This window comes from Protomyctophum parallelum (genome assembly GCF_964188405.1).
Source record: "Protomyctophum parallelum genome assembly, chromosome: 2".
In the NCBI taxonomy this organism is placed as follows: domain Eukaryota; kingdom Metazoa; phylum Chordata; class Actinopteri; order Myctophiformes; family Myctophidae; genus Protomyctophum; species Protomyctophum parallelum.
This window is the reverse complement of record NC_139699.1, coordinates 58,187,043-58,205,297: the sequence shown is the minus strand read 5'-3', so window position 1 is coordinate 58,205,297 and position 18,255 is coordinate 58,187,043. Positions and strand designations below refer to the sequence as shown.

Below are 18,255 nucleotides of genomic sequence, written 5' to 3'. Positions count from 1 at the left end.
CGCCACATACAGGTGATCATACTCGGATCAGATTCAAGATTAAGAAACAGCTCCACCTACAGGCTGATCAGGTATTGCACTAATCTTGAGGCTTGAGAAGTGTACTTGTGACCAGAGAGAGGGTGCCTGGTTCAAATCCCCAGACCAGGTGAGCTGGGAACGCGAACAAAAAAAAGCATTCTCCTCTCTGTCAAAGTAGCCTTTGGGCAAGGCACTTAACCCATTCTGACCGGGCACCCATTTCGGTGTCGGCATCATGTTATGCTTTAGCTATTTAAAAATAGCAGATCTACAAGCTCATATCGCGCCACCGAGTGGCGCGATACGAGCTTGTAGGTCTGCTATTTTTGAAAAAAATCGAAGAACGACTGACATTTTTAGAATCTGATCTCAGGTCAGAATGGGTTCGTCAGACCAGCGTGTGTCCAGTGGAAACCTCGTATGAATCTGATCTCAGGTCAGAATGGGTTATGGAAGAGACCCGTGTCCAGTAGAAGAACATTGTTGCACTCAGGGACGTGCACACAGACATCAAAGGGGGCTTCAGCCACTGCCCTTCTACCCGTCTGTAAAACAACTGCCCTCTTTATATGGGATTTCAGCCCCTGCTCCTCTAACACTCCCTGGTTGCACTGGGCAGGTCCCAAATCAACAGTAGGATACTGTGTTTGTATGAATTAGCCTGCCTGTGGTAAAAGCATGGTCCAGTCATTTTGGATAGAAAAAGGTCAAATGTCATGTCAAGTTCAAGGACTTGCCGTTATCAATATAACTCAAGTGTGTCCTTGATATGGCCGGACGTTCATGAAACTTGGTGGGAATAAGATAAGATAATCATTTATAAACAGAGGTGGATGTGCAGAAGACCTACAGTACGAGATAAAGACTAGCAGCGTCGTGTTTTAATTGTTTACCATGTACAAAGCTGCATTTGTTGTACACATACAGTATGTCTGCTTAAATTGCATCCATTTGGGTCAACAATGTTGCTGTTCATTGCTGCTTTGGTTGCTTGGGTTTAGGTAGTGTGCTGTGCACACAGGTAATGTGATTGCATTGTGTATTCAGTTAGTTCTGGTAGGGTTTGTAGTACGCTACCAATATTCTATTAACCGCGTATATACTGTTAAAATAGAACAGCAGCTTGGCCATTGTTCTTGGCCTTGTTCTGTAGACAAGTGATTTGATATCGAGTAAAATGTGTTGTTGTCCGCAGGGTCATTAAAAGATAGTCTTTATTTCACTACTTTGCGGTCAGTGTCTATAATTCCCACTGTCCCAGAAAAAGGTATCCACAATTGATCAGACTACTATTGTGCAGGAGTGCACATAATTGAGTTTTTTCATTTTTCATAGCATAGTAAATGGAGTGGAAATGTAATTTTGGCGAATTTCAGTACATTACAGTTTGACGAAGAGTTTGGGCTGCGGCCGACACACTCTCACGCCGAGTCTCTTTCTATACGCACTGCGTGTGCGAGAAAACACCCTTCAGTACGTGCGCACGGTTTCTATATGAGGCCCCACCATGTCAGTGTGGTGGTGACCCAGGCTCAGGGTCTGGTCCCTGGGACGGAGCGGTTGACCACTGGTCCGGCTGACAAACACAGAAGGAGGCTGAGAGGACAGCCGACCTTTACTTCTCGCAGAGGACGAGGTCAGCTTCCGTTTTGTCCTCGGGAAGGGGGAGGGCGGCGCGACCGGAGCGCACGCCGGTCGCGGCGCCCTCTGGTGGTCTCTGGCCGCGTGAGCGGAGCTCACGGCGGAGGAGGAGGAGCCTAACCTGGCCAAGACTACGGGGATTTCCTCCAGAGACTCGGCAGACGAAGAGTGGTAATCGGCAGGTGGGCCGGCGGGCAGGGGAGGCAGGGACGCCCTCAGTGGAAACGCAGGGAAAGGAAGCCGCAGGCTCGGTGGCGGCGGCACAGAAACCAGCGGTAAACTGCCAGAGTCTACTGGGGAGATTGTGGAGGATAGAGAGACGGAGAAAACGAGAGAGGAAAAAGAGACAGAGAGATAATAGTGAAAGGGATAATTATACAAAGGACATGTATGAATGTGTGGGTATACAGTATGTGCATACAGTATGTACCTACTGTATACAGTGTGTGTGTGTGTGTGTGTGTGTGTGTGTGTGTGTGTGTGTGTGTGTGTGTGTGTGTGTGTGTGTGTGTGTGTGTGAGACTTACTGGTACTAGGATTCTTCTGAGTCCTGTGCTCTATGGTCCTGTGGTGTCGAAGGTCACCGGTGGTCTCCATCGCAACTTCATCAACCATGTTGACTTCAGCAGGAACTTTGTGTGCCTTCCTCTTCTTCTTCTGAAAATAAACCAGGTCAAAAACCTTACAAACCAAGGCACAGACATTTCAATTAAATAATTACAGACCTATACATCCATAGTGCCTTTCATATCCAACACAATAATACTCAATAAAGTAACCTCTGAGCAGCTCCAAGATGCTATTGAAGGACTTATAACGTTCAATAAAACCTTCAATCTGTTTCTCATGGAAAACATGGTATAGCGTGTTCCGAGTTGCTCATGAACATTCTAATGTGACGTATCCTGGTAAAGGTGTATGTAACATATTGTTGATTGATTGTGTGCAGCCATTGTCACTATTACTATATTGACTATGTGACTACAGCCTACTTGATTAGTTTATACTTTTTTAGATGTTGGTGTCATGCGCTAGCTCACCATGTGTTGCATTGTGAGCTTGTAGATCGCCTATTTTCAGGATGGGAAAAAAAGGCTATGAATTAAGACTTTGGAATAATACTCTGAGGTCTCGACCTCCCTTTTGGTAATTTGGAAAAATTGGAATTTGGTCATTTGTGTAATGCCTAATGACTATTTGTGAGATTGAAGACTGGAATAGCATCCCTATTCTGGGGCTAACATTCGGTACTGAAGATACTTGGTGTAGTGCGACTACAAACGACAAAAACAAGAGGTAGCCTAGAGGCTTTCGGAATCCGGTAAAGGTTTAGGGTTTAAGTGGACATGAATTTCCTACAGTTGAACCCACACACAATCCTGAAATCAGGGCTAGAACAAAATGTGTGCCGGGGTAAGTGTTTGGGGTTACCTGTCTCTGGGTGTGATTGTGGGTGTGATTGTGGGTGTGACTGAGGGCGTGGTCTGTCGACATAGTGGCCTGTAGCTCCTCCACTCCAACATGACTCGACACACTTCTCACCCTGCCATTTCCATAGAAACTACCACACACACACACACACACACACACACACACACACACACACACACAATGTATACAGTACAGTGTTGTTTTTAGTTTTAGTCATAGTCTTTTGAATAGTTTTCATTTAGTTTTAGTCACATTTTAGTCACCTGGAATGTGTTGGTGTTAGTCTAGTTTTAGTCGACTAAATGTCATGAGATTTTAGTCGACTAAATCTACAGTTGATTTAGTCGACTAAAATGTATTTTGGTGGGCATTGATGCCGTCGTAAGGACTGTTTTTACACTTGAAAATAGCCGATCTACAAGCTCACAACGCGTCGCGCTGCGACACGTTGTGAGCTTGTAGATCGGCTATTTTCAGCATGCAACCAAGTGTAAAATGACTTATACTGGATCTCTTGTCCACTAGGTCCCTTCCTAACATTTTTGTCTAGTTTTTATTTGTTGACGAAATCGTCAGTATATTTAGTCTTAGTTTTAGTCATCATAGCGTAGTTTTCATTTAGTTTCCATTTAGTTTTCTTCAGTGGAAAAAGGTAGTCGACGAACATTTCTCGTCTTCGTTTTAGTCGACGAAAACAACACTGATACAGTATATCCAATATTGACAAGTTTGACCGTGATTTGTCACTTATAATGTGCTTTGTAATATCATTTGTCATATTCTTCCTGCTCGGTTACAGACAGCAGTGTGAGATGGTAAATACAGGATCATTGTTTGTTATACATATGGTAAAATAGTGAATAACGTGCATTATTGTTAGTATGGCTTCTATTTCAAACTTACTCTGGAGCTCCCTGTGCTGCCATAGTGGTAGTGTTCTCTACGTCCATGTCTGGGTTGGTATATCCCAGAGATCCCGAGTAGCTTCCCTCCTGCCACAGAAACCACACAAGATGGAGTGATGCCGTGATTTTTGTACTTTCTTCTGTTTTGTATGTGTCTATGGACTAAATATCACTCTAATAATAGACCCCCAGGTGTGGTTAGAATATTGAAATATGTCTTCCCTGTGTATTTTTGGTTTCTAAAAAAGGCCCAATCGGGGGGCCCATGTCAAAAGGCCCAATCGAAAGGACATTGATATTAGGGCTGTCAAAAAAAATCGATTCGAGTTAGAATCGCGATTCTAATGCCGTCCGATTCAGAATCGATTCTCATTTTCTTTTTCTTGCACAAAATAATGTATATGTACCTGACAGGTACATTTGTGCAAAAAAAGAAAAGAAAACATGCACAGGTACTACCTGTGAATGCAATGCATTATGGCCTGGGTTTCTGCATAGTGCATTTACTACCAGCTAAGCTAAGCCTGCCAATTGTATTTATTTTACACCTGTTTTAATACTAATGTATTGTTCTGGTATTGAGTGAGAAGAGATTTTGTAACTTTTGTACTGGTTCAAATTTGTGCAAGCTAAATAAATGAGACATGTTCTTACTCTTGGATTTAACCTTTGTGTGTTTAAATCATTCAGTTGATAAAACCTTTACAATTATACAAGCTTTTTACTAAATGTACTCTGCTTTCATGCCAGAAGACTGGAGTAGATCATGCTAAAATTCAATTTAATTGTTTTTAATTTAAAAAAAAACTGCTTTAGAATCGGAAAAAAATCTTTTTTGAATTGAGAATCGGAAAAATCGTTTTTGAATCGAATCGTCACCCCAAGAATCGGAATCGGAAACGAATCGTGGGACACCTAAAGATTCGCAGCCCTAACTGATATAGTGACATCACAATATCATCCCCTCCCCTGTAGTACCTCTCAGAGGTACAGACAGGGGCCATTTGGAAGGCCCTCAACAAACCCCCGACCCACCTTTTAGAACAACTGGCTCATAGGATTGCTTGCCAATTGGTAAGAAATAGGAGTAGTAGTACTAGTCCCAGTAGTAGCAACAGTAGAGATACTAGAAATAACAGTAATATTAGTAGTCAGAGTATAGTAGCAATATAGCAAAAGGAATAAGTAGTTACAGTAGCAATAGTAGTGGCACTACCAGTAGTAATGTTAGTATTATTAAAAGTTGAGGTAGTAATAGTACTAGTCTAGCAGTTAGTTGTAGTATCTTTTTATTTTACCTTTAATAGATTTAGTGCAGGTAGTCTAGTGTCCGATTCTCCTTGATTCCCTCTATGCTCCTGACGATGGCGCTGACGCACAATGTATTCATAGGTACTCAACCTGTTCCACACTGCGACACACACACACACACACACACACACACACACACACACACACACACACACACACACACACACACACACACACACACACACACACACACACACACACACACACACACACACACACACACACACACACACACACACACACACACACACACACACACACACACACACACACACACACAGTATTTATTCATGATGTATTCATGATTCTATGATCTACAAGCTCATAGCGCGCCACTAAGTGGCACGCTACGAGCTTGTAGGTCTGCTATTTTTGAAAAATCGAAGAACGACTGACATTTTTAGAATCTGATCTCAGGTCAGAATGGGTTAATCAGACCAGTGTGTGTCCAGTGGAAACCTCGTATGAATCTGATCTCAGGTCAGAATGACTTAAAAGATGAAGAATTGGCTGTTTTTTGGACGTCAAAAGCACGTTCAATCCCTCGTGACTGGGCGTGTTTTGGGGGCCTCTATACAGATCTTGGGTTCCAATTGATTAGATTTTTTTGACAAAAAGATAATTTTGTTGTAATCGTGGCACCCAAACCTTCAAAAATACGCTATGAATGAATAACTTAAAGCGGCACTATGTAACTTTTCTCAATGAATATAATGGAATGTTGTCCAATCTGTATGGTAGAGTACAATGAAACTTAGATTATTTGGGTGGTTGTATTATGTATCCCTGCTTTCTATTGAGACCTATAGATCATATATAGAGATATATAGTCTTCTAGACCCAGGGTTTTACATGGATGTTTTGACCTGATGGTCAAGATTCAATGTCTCCCCTGAGCAAGCAGGCAGGCTCCAACATATCATGGGAAACAGGGTTCAGAACCAGGGTAGAAGCAACGGGTTACATCGTCACTTTTGTGAGCTTGTAGACCGGCTATTTTCCAGATTTCTGAAAGGTTTTTTACATTTATGGAATGTTTGAGATATTTTTGTAATTCTACAGATTAATTTTGTTGTCGTTATCGTTTTGTTAAAATAAATATCTTTTGAAATAATACTATCTAAATGAATGTACAAAAAAAGACAATTAATTCATGAAGCATAAAGATGGGTCAGTCACCAAAATAATGGTTCCCAAGTCCCGACCTTAGATAAATGAATAGAGACGGCACCCGGAGGAAACCCTGAGGAGAAATGGACATAGTGGCCGAATTTGGTATTGCAGCTCGAGCCAGCGCTGGTCCGTTGAATATCATTGCGCACGTTCATGTTATTGGGGCCATGACACGTGAACGAATGTTTCATACGTGAACGCAGCACAAACGGCACAATGATAGTCAACGGCCAGCGCGTTCATGTTATTGGGGCAATCCATCCCAGAATGCACTTGTTCCTAGGAGTGAAATCGCCTCATGCGCTTTTGAGCAACTTAATGCAAGTGGATGGGAGGAGGAATCCGGTGCCGTCTCTATTCATATATACTCTAAGGTCCCGACCCACTGTTTGGGAACCAGTCCTAAATCTCTAAACATGGCATTGTTTGAGTTCCTTCTTTTTTTGCTAAAGGGTTCCCAGATTCATGCTATAGAGCACCGAAGTCTGACGTCAATATCGGTACACGGTGCAAATCCACGGGTTCATGTACTTTTTATTTGCATTGTAATCCCCATAGGGGGATTTTAGATCGACTCATATAAGAACTGTGTTTGAAAAATAAACAAACCATCCAGGCCGCTTCACTCATATGGATATGAAGAATCAACTGACTGAGAGAAAACGCTATTGTTAACTGCTACTTTTTCACTAGAAACAGACTGTATCATTATATGAGTGACTGGCTGTCATAAACGATACAGAGACACCTCCCTGACAATTACGCCGAGACAGCTTGTTTATTTTTGGACCACAACGCTTATATTATATATATTAACATCACCCCATGTTATTCTCCATAGAGAAATTACTTCCGTGAACCAGGGGAAACCAGGGGACGAGCGAGTGACGTCAGGACTTCGGCGCTCTATAGAGACAATCATCAGGAATGTAACTGTCCAGTGCTTATGTAAATGAAAGCACAGTAATGTCCCAGTAATGCAGCAGATAGGAGACCCAGTATACTTACTGAGGTATATATGAAAGCACAGTAGATGTCCCAGTAATGCAGCAGACAGGAGACCCAGGGCAACAGTGACCGCTGCCAGTGCAGGGATAGCAGCTCCTGCTGTAGACACTGGAGCTACAGGCAAGAACACAAACCATACACCAGTCTCATTACGTACTACACACACACACACACGCACACACACACACACACACAGTTAGTGTTGGTGTTGATGATAATCTAGTAATAACCAATCATTCTAGATACCGCATCCTCAACATGTGTCCTCCAGATATTGTGCGTTGTGATTGGCTGGAAGGTGTGTCATTCTGCACTGTGATTGGCTTCGCATCGCATAACGGGTGCACCACATGAGCCAATATAAGTGGTGGTGGGAGGGGGGGGGGAGAGAGAGAGAGAGAGAGAGAGAGAGAGAGAGAATGAGAGAGTGAGAGAGAGGGAGCGAATGTTCTAATCTAGCCTACCGATTACAGATGTTTTCACCAATATTTTGGTGAAATCATTACACGTCATCTCATTCTGGCCAATCACAATTTGTGTCCTCACTTTTCCATCTTCACCTTTCTGCCCTGGCCAATGGGGTCTTCCTGGCTTCTTCCTGGGAGCCCAAATCAGCCAATCCTAATCATCATACAACAGCCACAACGGCTGTATTGTATCTCTCGAGTATTGCGCAATGTCTGACATTCTCTCTCTACCAGCCACAACCGGTGTCCCCTGTGGCACAATCATTATGCGATGCTCAACCAATGGCTCATCTCCCAGTGACCGGCCAATCACAATTTGCGTCCGCACTTTTCAGTCCTCACTTTTGTCTTCAATGTTTTTTTGTTTACACAAACACGGACAGCTGGACATAGGAGGGGCTAGGGCCCCTCAAAAAGCACAAAATTATATATTTAAACATTCTGAATATATTTAATTTGGAATATACAACGAACAAGCATAATTTTTTCCCCCCGGGCTATAATGACATACTCAACATATCATATGGATGATAGGTTGAAAGTGGTTAAAATCAGGACACACTGGCTGCATAATTGCCAATAACGATGTCATCGTTATTTATTGATAACGATGATGACACACAAACCCAGTGCAGATATTTAGTGCCAGAATATAAGCTTGACTCGTATTAATATTATTATTATTATCTTAATTTGTTTTATACCTTTAGCTGAAGGAAAAATATCAAATACAAGCTCCCAGAATATTACAGTACAAACATTTTGACCTATAGTCCAATCTAATAAAGTTATTCTGGGAGCTTCTGAGACAGCGAGTGCATACATTTCCTTCAGCTTTACGTGTGCTTTTTATCCAGTACCCGTCAACGTTATTTTGGGATGAACGTGCACCTCTTGAACTGCCCTTGTTTGTATACTTTTACTTTCCCGTTTCAACCCGATTGAAACAGTTTGTAGAATAAGCACAGGCAAGCACAGTTCAATACAAGGTCTGCTAAGAGCATTAAAAAAACACAAGAAAGCACTATGGCTTGTTTCCATTGGGGTCCTCCATTTTCAATTAATCTGAACATGTTTTGACACAAATACAGTAGGCTACTGTGCAATAAAACGTGGTGTGATGCTCAGCAGTGGAAATGGCAATAGTGCAGCTGGCGCTATAAAGGACTAATGCACCTAATTAAGTAAGTAATTGGTGTCAAACTTGTTGTCAGGCTAGAATTATAAGATGGCTGCACTTTTTCTTTAAAGCTGCTATAAGCAATAATATGTTTTTTGTTTTTTTGGTATTCAGACGGCCAGCAATGGGTAGAACGCTCCCAAAAATAATCAGGAAGTAGACAGGCAAGTCGACCAATGACAAAGCTTCTGGGAAAATCTTTGAATGCAGATTGCGCGGCCCCTAGATGTGTCACAGAGACTAAATATTGCATGCATCCTGGTACAGCAGGTACAAGCATGACATAGTGCTATATGTGGACTTACATGTATTAAAGTTACACTATGCCTATTGCTTTTAAGTTAACAGAAAAAGCTTCACAGATTCTCACATGGCAAATGCAGAAAGTCTTTATGATGACAAAAATCACACCCGTGTGAAGTGAGGGGCGCTAACATATTAAAGTCTAACTCGTGTTGATTAGGTGATGTAATGGTGATGTAAAAACAAACGGTGCCAACACGAACATTAAACGCCATTAACAATAAAGAGACAATGTGACATAATGAGGTACATTATGACGTAAAATCTCCCTTCGTTGTCAATGGCGTTTACAAAACAAACTTAAATTAAACCTGTATATAGGAGGGGCTAGCGCCCTCAACAAGAGAAACCATATTCAAACGTACAGTAAAATGTGATGAATTAATTATATTAAATGTACATCAGTACAGTCAATGGTACTCCGGGAATCAGCATGTTCCCTGCTGACAATATAGCCATCAGGTGAAAGTGGGAACTGTAACTCTACATTATGTACACGTACAATGTGTTCCACATTGGAAAACATTTTTTTTTAATTCCATGAAAAGTAACAGTTTTGGACCAATTTGGAAGGTTTCCACCCGAACGGGGACATATTGTTTGTATCCTGCGCGTCCCGTTTTGATTGTTTCACCAATGCAGGCCAACATGTCCTAACCTGACGCTGCCAGATCCAAGAAGCTTGCTACACAAATTTGTTTCACAGCTTTGGGGAACATGGTTACCCAATACCGCCCTCATCTGGCAGCGTCAGGTTAAACATGTCCCATGACAGAAATTCTTCAAGGTATTTTTCTGACAAATCAAGAGATGAGACCTGGTTCTCTCTGTGAAGAAGAGAAGTGACTATCTATTTATATTGTGGATGAAAGTGGATGGAAGTGTTATTTACTTTCATTGCTAGTAGTCACATCTGATGAGATGTCAACTCTCAAACTTGAGCAATACCGTCTGCTAGTAAATCTAAAGGGGGTTGCTCCCGAATTATGTTATTTTGCCAACTACTCTACAATTGTGCTGTTCTCAAAAAACAAAGGGGAAGCGGGACGTTTTGGTCGAGGGCCCACGGAGATTTATTAGCCTGGCTAATAAGCCAGAAATACCACACGACTTTGAGTCTGGGTTATTAGCCAGGCTACAGCGTCGGGCCTACTGACGTCTTGTTACACCACTGACCAAAAGTCTTCCTCTAGTCTGTGGTGGAGGGTGGAAAATAATAACCACACAAACTTGATTGTACCTCTGCAATGATTTATATAAAAATAAATCTACATTTCAGACTTTGGACATGTAGGGCATGTGGGAGCATGGGTTTTGCCTTTGTTTTGTAAATGTCTGCAACCTGTGTTGTGTTGGAGAAAAAAAAGAAGAAAAGAAACAATGGCATGTTTATGTTGTTCATTTGGGCTCATATGGTAAGCGAACCTGAGCCACCACAGAGCACACTAAAGCATGCAGAGTTGCCGTGTCGAACGTTGCCAAGTTTGCTTGAGCCAACTCAGCGCCGTCCGAGGTGCAACCTGACAGGCAAAGAATAGCTAGTAAATCCTAGTCCCGCGAGTAGGGAAGGTCACGAGCGAAGGGGGGCATCACCATTTACTCAAACGTGATGAGCATTCCCGACTCGCCACCAGTGTTGATTTCGTCGACTAAAACTAAGACGAAAAATGTTTTTTTCACTGACGAAAACTAAATGAAAACTAAGCTATGATGACTAAAACTAAGACTAAATGTATTGACAATTTCGTTTTTTTTTTTTTTAACTAGACTAAAATGTTAGGAAGGGACTAGAGCAGGGGTCTGCAACCTTTTTTAAATGAAGTGCCATGTTTTTATTTTCTAGATCGTCAGTGTGCAATATCAACATTCATTAATTTTAATGACACCACGTGAAAAATTCCAACATATTTAGCTTGTCCACAGATATGAAGTTTCTCCTTTTTAAATATTTTCTTTCACGTTGTTATAATGATCATTAGAGTCAAGGCAATAACAGAGTTCAGTTTTAATGAATGTAGAATGCAGGATGTAATTTACACAAAAATGTGAGGGACTTTATCTGACTGCATTTCTTTTAATAGTTTAACCAAAAATACTCTCACACACTTGCCAGTGTGCCAGTAATCACCCTCCTCTGTGCCAATGTTGGCACTGGTGCCTAAGGTTGCCTACCCCTGGACTAGAGGACAAGAGATCCAGTATAAGTCATTTTACACTTGGTTGCATGCTGAAAATAGCCGAAAAAGCATCACTAAAATCTTATATTTAGTCGGCTAAAACTAAACTAACACATCCCAGGTGACTAAAATGTGACTAAAACTAAATGGGGACTATTCAAGAGACTAAAAACTAAAATGTGCTGCCAAAAACAACACTGCTCGCCACACTGCGTTCAGGATCCATCTTACCTAGGAAGTGTTTGTCTGAGCGGAGCTGGGTCGGATCCAGGAAGTACTGAATGAAGACATACGAGGACATCAGCAGAACCAGGCTTATCCCCACCAACGCAGAAATGACACTGTTCAGAAACATCCTGTAGAGAGAGAATCAGACCTGTCTGAACTGAGTGGTGCTGCTTGTGCGCGTGCATGTGTGTGTGTGTGTGTGTGTGTGTGCTGGGTGAGCAGTCACATCGGATTATTGGCATGTCAGACTATTGGGTGCCAGACTATGAGACTATTGGCTGTCAGACTCTTAATACATTGGCTGTTTAACCATGTACACCGTACTGTACTGTACTGTACTGTCTCTCATCATGCACCTGTGCACAGTGTGAAGATCAACACGCCACTTTGTCACCTGTTTGTACTATAAACAGACAGACACAGGGACACACATTGCTGTTCCTTACTAAAACAAAACTCAGCTTCCCATCATGCACAGGTGCACAGTGTGAAGCTCAACAGTGCCACTTTGTCACCTGTTGGTACTCTAGACAGACAGACAGACAGACAGACAGACAGACAGACAGACAGACAGACAGACAGACAGACAGTGCAGGCACACTGTAGCGTCACGAAGATGCCAAAAGCCGCTCATTGTCATGGCATGCATATCTTCCTGGTTCTTAGACAGCTGGTGGATGGAAATTAAGCTCCAACAACGCGGCAGAATGGTTGGAGCTTTTCCGGGAATCTGTCCGCTTTTCCATCCACCAGTTGTCTAAAAACCAGGAAGGCCTGCTACGAGCAGCTTTTTGCCACGCCTTGACACCCAAGTGTGCTTACACCCAGACAGAGTGACAGACAGACAGACAGAGGGACAGCCATTGTTCCTTGGGAGTGGCTGCACCAATCAAAAACACCTGCACCACTATTTGATGGGATGGCTCTCTGGGCCTTGGTGTGTTTTGTTTTGCCAGCCAGCCTCTGGAGAGCCAGATTAATTGACTGATTAAAATAGTTTTATTAATAGAAATAAAATGTGGAATGCAGTGTTAAATATGAGATGCATTATTTTTTGACTGATTACTACAGATTACTACTAACTGGCAGTGGAATAAATCTGGAGATGAGTCGGTTGGAAGGTGTCAAAAAACAGCACCTGAGAGCTGACACCGACAGACGGCTACTATGATGCTAAAAATAGCCTGTGGCTTGATGTCTTTTTCAGCAACAAACTCTTCTGCTATCCGATGGTTAGCTTTCTGCGCTAACAATTTGCAACGCGACTTGACAGTCCAAGTCCAAGAGAATGCGCGCATATCCAAAATGATGAGCGTACAACGTTTCGACCGAAATGGTCAATGGACTTCATCAGGTACATGACGTGACTCTCTGCACATCAGAGTTCTGAGGAAGAGCCGGGTCGCTTGAAATCTCACCGATTAAATAAAGATGAAAATACTAGTACCCACTTGTAATTCCTGCTGCCCACACAGTTGTTCAGCCATCTGCAATGGTGATCGAAGCTGGCAACACACTTGTTGCAGGCACTGCAATGCTTTGACTTGGGACCTCTGCAACAGCAATTCAGACAACAAAAAAACAACATATAGTATCCTGTGTATTGCTATAAATGTCATAGGTTTAGAAGATGCCGCTCATAGACCCCTTTTCCATCAAAATAACTTTGGTTCTAGAACTGGTTCTGTTCTAGATGCTTGAAACCGCTTGGTGCTTTCACGGAACTGGTGGACCAACTTTTCTGGTTGTGAACCAGTTCATTTTCAGTGGAAACACTCTGAACTGGTTTAATATTAGGCGGTGGAAAAGGGGCCTTCTAGAGACGGACTGGCAGTCACAGGAGAAAAGGATGTAAACGTGTCAAATCTTTGTTTTAATCCCAATTAGAATTACTTCCGTGGATTTACATTGTCACTTTCGCTACGAAGTGACAATACATGAAATCCACAGAACGCAGCGAATCAGGCTGGAACCCAGGCGTACAACAGTACCGATCCGATAACAGTCTGTTCCAAATGGACCCAAATTGGTTCCATTTGTACACTCTCAGAGTTATGGGGGTCCTTGAAATTACCATTGTTTGAAAACTGTTGATCTAGGAATAAAGAAAAATATATATATATATAAAATAGTGAAGCATTCAAAATACAAAATGATTGATTACTGTAAATGACATCATCATGTGATACATTATGTGGTATGGTAATGGCATATTCACCGATACCAATACGAGCATTTTAGGCAGTGTCTTTTTCCGAAATACTGGTATCGGTATCTGAACTCTACTTTAACCCATTTTGGGCGGGAACCCCTTTTGGTGTTAGCATCATGTTATGCTTTAGCCATTGAAAAATAGCAGATCTACAAGCTCACAGCGCACCACCGAGTGGCTCGCTATGAACTTGTAGGTCTGCTATTTTTGAAAAATCGAAGAACGACTGACATAGAAACATAGCTTTTTCAAGAAAACTAAGGATGTAGAAGACATTTTTTTTAATCTGATCTCAGGTCATAATGGGATTGTATTTGATGTCCACTCACACGTCAACTTGACAGAGATAGCAGTGGCAGTTCTCGATGACGTGGGCATGTTTGGTGCGGTCGAACATGGGAACCGGAGCCTTGTAGCTCTTGGCTCGCACGTTGGAGTCTGCCGGGTCGATGGACACCGCCATGAGGTGGACCAACAGGTGACATGCAAACATTATGCCAGTACACTGACACACAGTTAAGGATCAGAAGAAGAAAGCACTGGAATGATGTCAGGTAGGCATGTAACGATTCACTCAACTCACGATACGATTCGTATCACGATATGAGGTTCACGATACCATTTTTCACGATATTAAAAAATATATATTTTAAAGAAAAATTACCGTTTTATTTTATTTTATATAATTTATCTTCCCCCCCTGCAAAAGAAGTAGCGTTACTTTTGACAGTGCAGAAACATAATTGCCTTCCTTGATGAGCATCAACGACCATCATCACCTGGGCACAGACACACACAGCTCCCCTCTACAGTGCTCTACTACTGAAAGTGACTATCATTTTTCTCCAAAAGCACTTGAATATGATAAAATATGACTAAAGCTCACATTTCACATCACACTAGCCACTCTAAAAAAAAATATATATATATATATATATATATATATATATATATATATATATATATATATATTTCAATGAATCGATTCATATCGTCGGGATTAATATCGATATATATCGATATACTGTGGTGTCTCGATGGCGTCACCTGCCTTCTGTCAGAGGAGCGCAACTATTCAAAAGGCAGCTCTCTCTGCCTCAGTACAGATCCAGGCTCCAGGGGTGAAGCAGCACGCTGTCGGGCGGTGAGTCGAGCACCACGGTTCACTATCACATTCTATGTGACTAACATGAACGGCCATATATTGATTGCCTCTTATCCTCTGTCCTACTAGGCTTCTATACGGCGCACACGCTAAGCGCGTACTTGACGGACTGTCAACTGACAGATTGGTGAAGAGGAGGAAGAGGAGAATAATAAATATAAATAACATACACGGGATGGAAAAGGAGTAACCACATTATGACCCCCAGTACACGGCGGAGGAACCAGAGTGAGAGCGCTCGTCCCCAAGCTGAGTAGCGATATTTCCTGTGTTTATATAGAATGCCAGAGGGCTGAAGACAAACAGTGTTTAATCACGTTACAATTTTACAATTTACAATTTAGGCATTTAGCAGACGCTCTTAATCCAGAGCGACTTACATTTAAGCAAGAACAAAAGCATGGGAATACATCACATAAAAGCATTTATCAATATCATGAAACCAGCGTAAGCTAAGAAAGTAACAGTGGAATATCTATATAATGAAACTATACATACACTATACATATAAACTATACATATTTACTACTATGCTATACATATGTACTATGGCGTGCTATAACTATATACAATACAATTATAGTGCTGTCTACATAACATGCTATAAGTCTGTGTCAAATGCTATCTAAGCCAACAGAAATGCTATCTAAGGGGTTAGGGTAAGTGCTATGGGCCATGATGGAGTCTGAAAAGGTGGGTTTTCAGGCTACGGCGGAAGATTGGGAGTGATGCTGCAGTTCTGACTGCAATGGGAAGTGCATTCCACAGTATCCAGTTTCCAGTATCCAACCGGCAGCTCTGCGGAGAGCGTGCCTGGCCTAAGGACCGATTCATACTCCTATTTTAGAGCCGAATAAAAGTCGGTTCGGCGCTGTAGAGCCTACAATTTGACGTCATTTGAGGTTCGGAGGGGCGGGTACCGTCCTAAAGTCGGCTCTTCGGTGCTACTGAAAGTTTCTGACGAGCCGAAATCATTTCGGCACTACAGCGCCGAAACAGCGGTAAAATAGGAGTATGAATCCAGATACTTGGTCCCGTGACGACGACCATAGAGCACCACCGTGTGGGAGGGAAGAGGAACTGAACTACCTGTCTATAAACTGCCCATGCATTGACATTACATGAAAGTGATTTGAGAAACTGCTGTTTTGTTGAACTGACTTCTGTGATTAAACGCCTTGCCTAATGTCTGGTCTTGCGCTTCCGCTTTATATTTTACTCATGAATCTTGATAAGAGCTTCCAGTGCTCCAGGCTTCCGTGGCTTCCGTGCTCCAGGCTGTATGACGGAAGCATGTGAAGAATTGCGAGAATTGCAACAGTCTGGCCGCGCAAGACTACTTGGATGTCTGACGAGGGAACCCGCTTTTGGGTTGTTGTTGTTGCTAATATTTCCAGAAAACATAGGTGAGGATTTCTTAGTGAGGCGTTTTTAGAATCGACCTCAAGTCTAAATGGGTTATAATAAAGAAAGGACATTGATAGAATACCGGATAAGTAAATAATCCATAGTTGTAGCCCCTACTGACAACATTCACTGACTTGATCATACAAAGTAAACTGTTGGAGGAAATAACAGTACCAGGGGGCAGTGTTGTTTTTGGCAGCAAATTTTGATTTTAGTTTTAGTCATTAGTCTCTTGAATAGTTTTCATCTAGTTTTAGTCACAATTTTGTCACCTGGAATGTTTTAGTGTCAGTCTAGTTTCAGTCGACTAAATCTACACTTCTACACAAATCGACAAAAAGAAAAATGGGCGGGCCTTGATGCCGTCGCAATGACTGATTTTACACTTGCTGAAAATAGCCGATCTACAAGGTCACAGCGCGTAGATCGGCTATTTTCAGCATGAAACCAAGTGTGAAATGACTTATACTGGATCTCTTGTCCACTAGTCCTTTCCTAACATTTTTGTCTAGTTTTTATCTGTTGATGAAATTGTCAATATATTTAGTCTTAGCTTTATTCATCGTAGCCTAGTTTTCATTTAGTTTGTCAGTGGAAAAAGGTAGTCGACGAACATTTTTCGTCTTAGTTTTAGTCGACGAAAGTCGACTAAACAGTCGACGCACACTGCGTGTGCGTGCAGTAACAACTAGAAGAGGGATGTTGAGTTCTGAAACCTGCACACACAGGAGAACTCTAGTCTAAAGTCTAAATGATGAACTAAACATAATATAACGTGACTCAGCACGTTTAATGAAAAGGATACGATGTATCCAGCCGGTATCCAGTGTGGAGGCAGCAGGGGTAGTGGAAGATTTAAGGAACATTTGACTTCAAGTCATGATACAGAGAAACCCTTTGGCATGGAAGTACCTTAGGGTCATAATAAAAGATTTATCCAAAGACACAAGCTGCATCACCCTTCATTTATGAAATATACACCTTTTTCAAAATGGCCGCCGACAATAACCCACTATTACACCATACCCCATATCTTTGCTTCTGTTAGAGCTATAATAATAATATTGGTGCCAAAGTATACATTTTTAGGGTCAAGGAATCCAATTAAATAGATTTCAAGAATTAAAAACCCAATAGTTTTCTCGTTACCATGACAACTGGGGTAAAATATGCACTTTTAATTCGAAAAAATACGTTTTAACAGGGTAACTTTACCCCCCCTCACCCACTAAAACTTTCATTTAGTTTCCTCTTTGGCATGGAAGTACCTTAGGGTCATAGGAAAAGATTTATCCAAAGACACAAGCTGCATCACCTTTCATTTCTGAATTATACACCTTTTTCAAAATGGCCGCCACCATTTACAGCAATACAGCATAGCCCCTATCTTTGCTTCTGTTAGAGCTATAATAATAATATTGGTGCCAAAGTATACATTTTTAGGGTCAAGGAATCCAATTAAATAGATTTCAAGACCAACAAATCCAATTGTTTTCTCATTACCATGACAACGGGGGTAAAATATGCACATTTCATTCGAAACAATACGTTTTAACAGGGTAACTTTACCCCCCTTATCCACTAAAACCTTCATTTAGTATCCTCTTTGGCATGGAAGTACCTTAG

At 41.8% G+C, this 18,255-nt stretch overlaps 1 protein-coding gene across 4 annotated transcripts; it reads right to left on the bottom strand.

Moving 5' to 3' along the window:
- Nucleotides 1–472: 472 nt before the first annotated feature.
- On the bottom strand, nucleotides 473–17,584 carry zdhhc1 (zDHHC palmitoyltransferase 1). 4 transcript variants are annotated; one of them, XM_083759649.1, is made up of 10 exons: nucleotides 17,435–17,584; nucleotides 14,387–14,562; nucleotides 13,297–13,398; nucleotides 11,849–11,973; nucleotides 7,491–7,646; nucleotides 5,297–5,409; nucleotides 3,997–4,085; nucleotides 3,094–3,223; nucleotides 2,190–2,319; nucleotides 473–1,955 (listed from the first exon to the last, which is right to left on the bottom strand). In XM_083759649.1, exons 2-10 carry the CDS (start codon nucleotides 14,548–14,550, stop codon nucleotides 1,492–1,494), a joined length of 1,473 nt encoding a protein of 490 aa, XP_083615775.1. In that variant the 5' UTR covers nucleotides 14,551–14,562; nucleotides 17,435–17,584; the 3' UTR covers nucleotides 473–1,491. The 4 variants fall into 4 exon arrangements, with proteins under 4 accessions (XP_083615775.1, XP_083615777.1, XP_083615776.1 ...); XM_083759651.1 differs by having other exon boundaries at nucleotides 473–1,952; XM_083759650.1 differs by having other exon boundaries at nucleotides 2,190–2,316.
- Between the last annotated feature and the right edge of the window lie 671 nt (nucleotides 17,585–18,255).

Coding starts and splice junctions, on each gene's coding strand:
- zdhhc1 (XM_083759649.1), bottom strand. CDS start 14,550: ATGTTTGCATGTCACCTGTTGGTCCACCTCATGGCGGTGTCCATCGAC. Junction 13,399..14,386: donor TATCTCTGTCAAGTTGACGT/GTGAGTGGACAT, acceptor TTGCTGTTGCAG/AGGTCCCAAGTCAAAGCATT. Junction 4,086..5,296: donor CTGCACTAAATCTATTAAAG/GTAAAATAAAAA, acceptor TTTCTGTGGCAG/GAGGGAAGCTACTCGGGATC.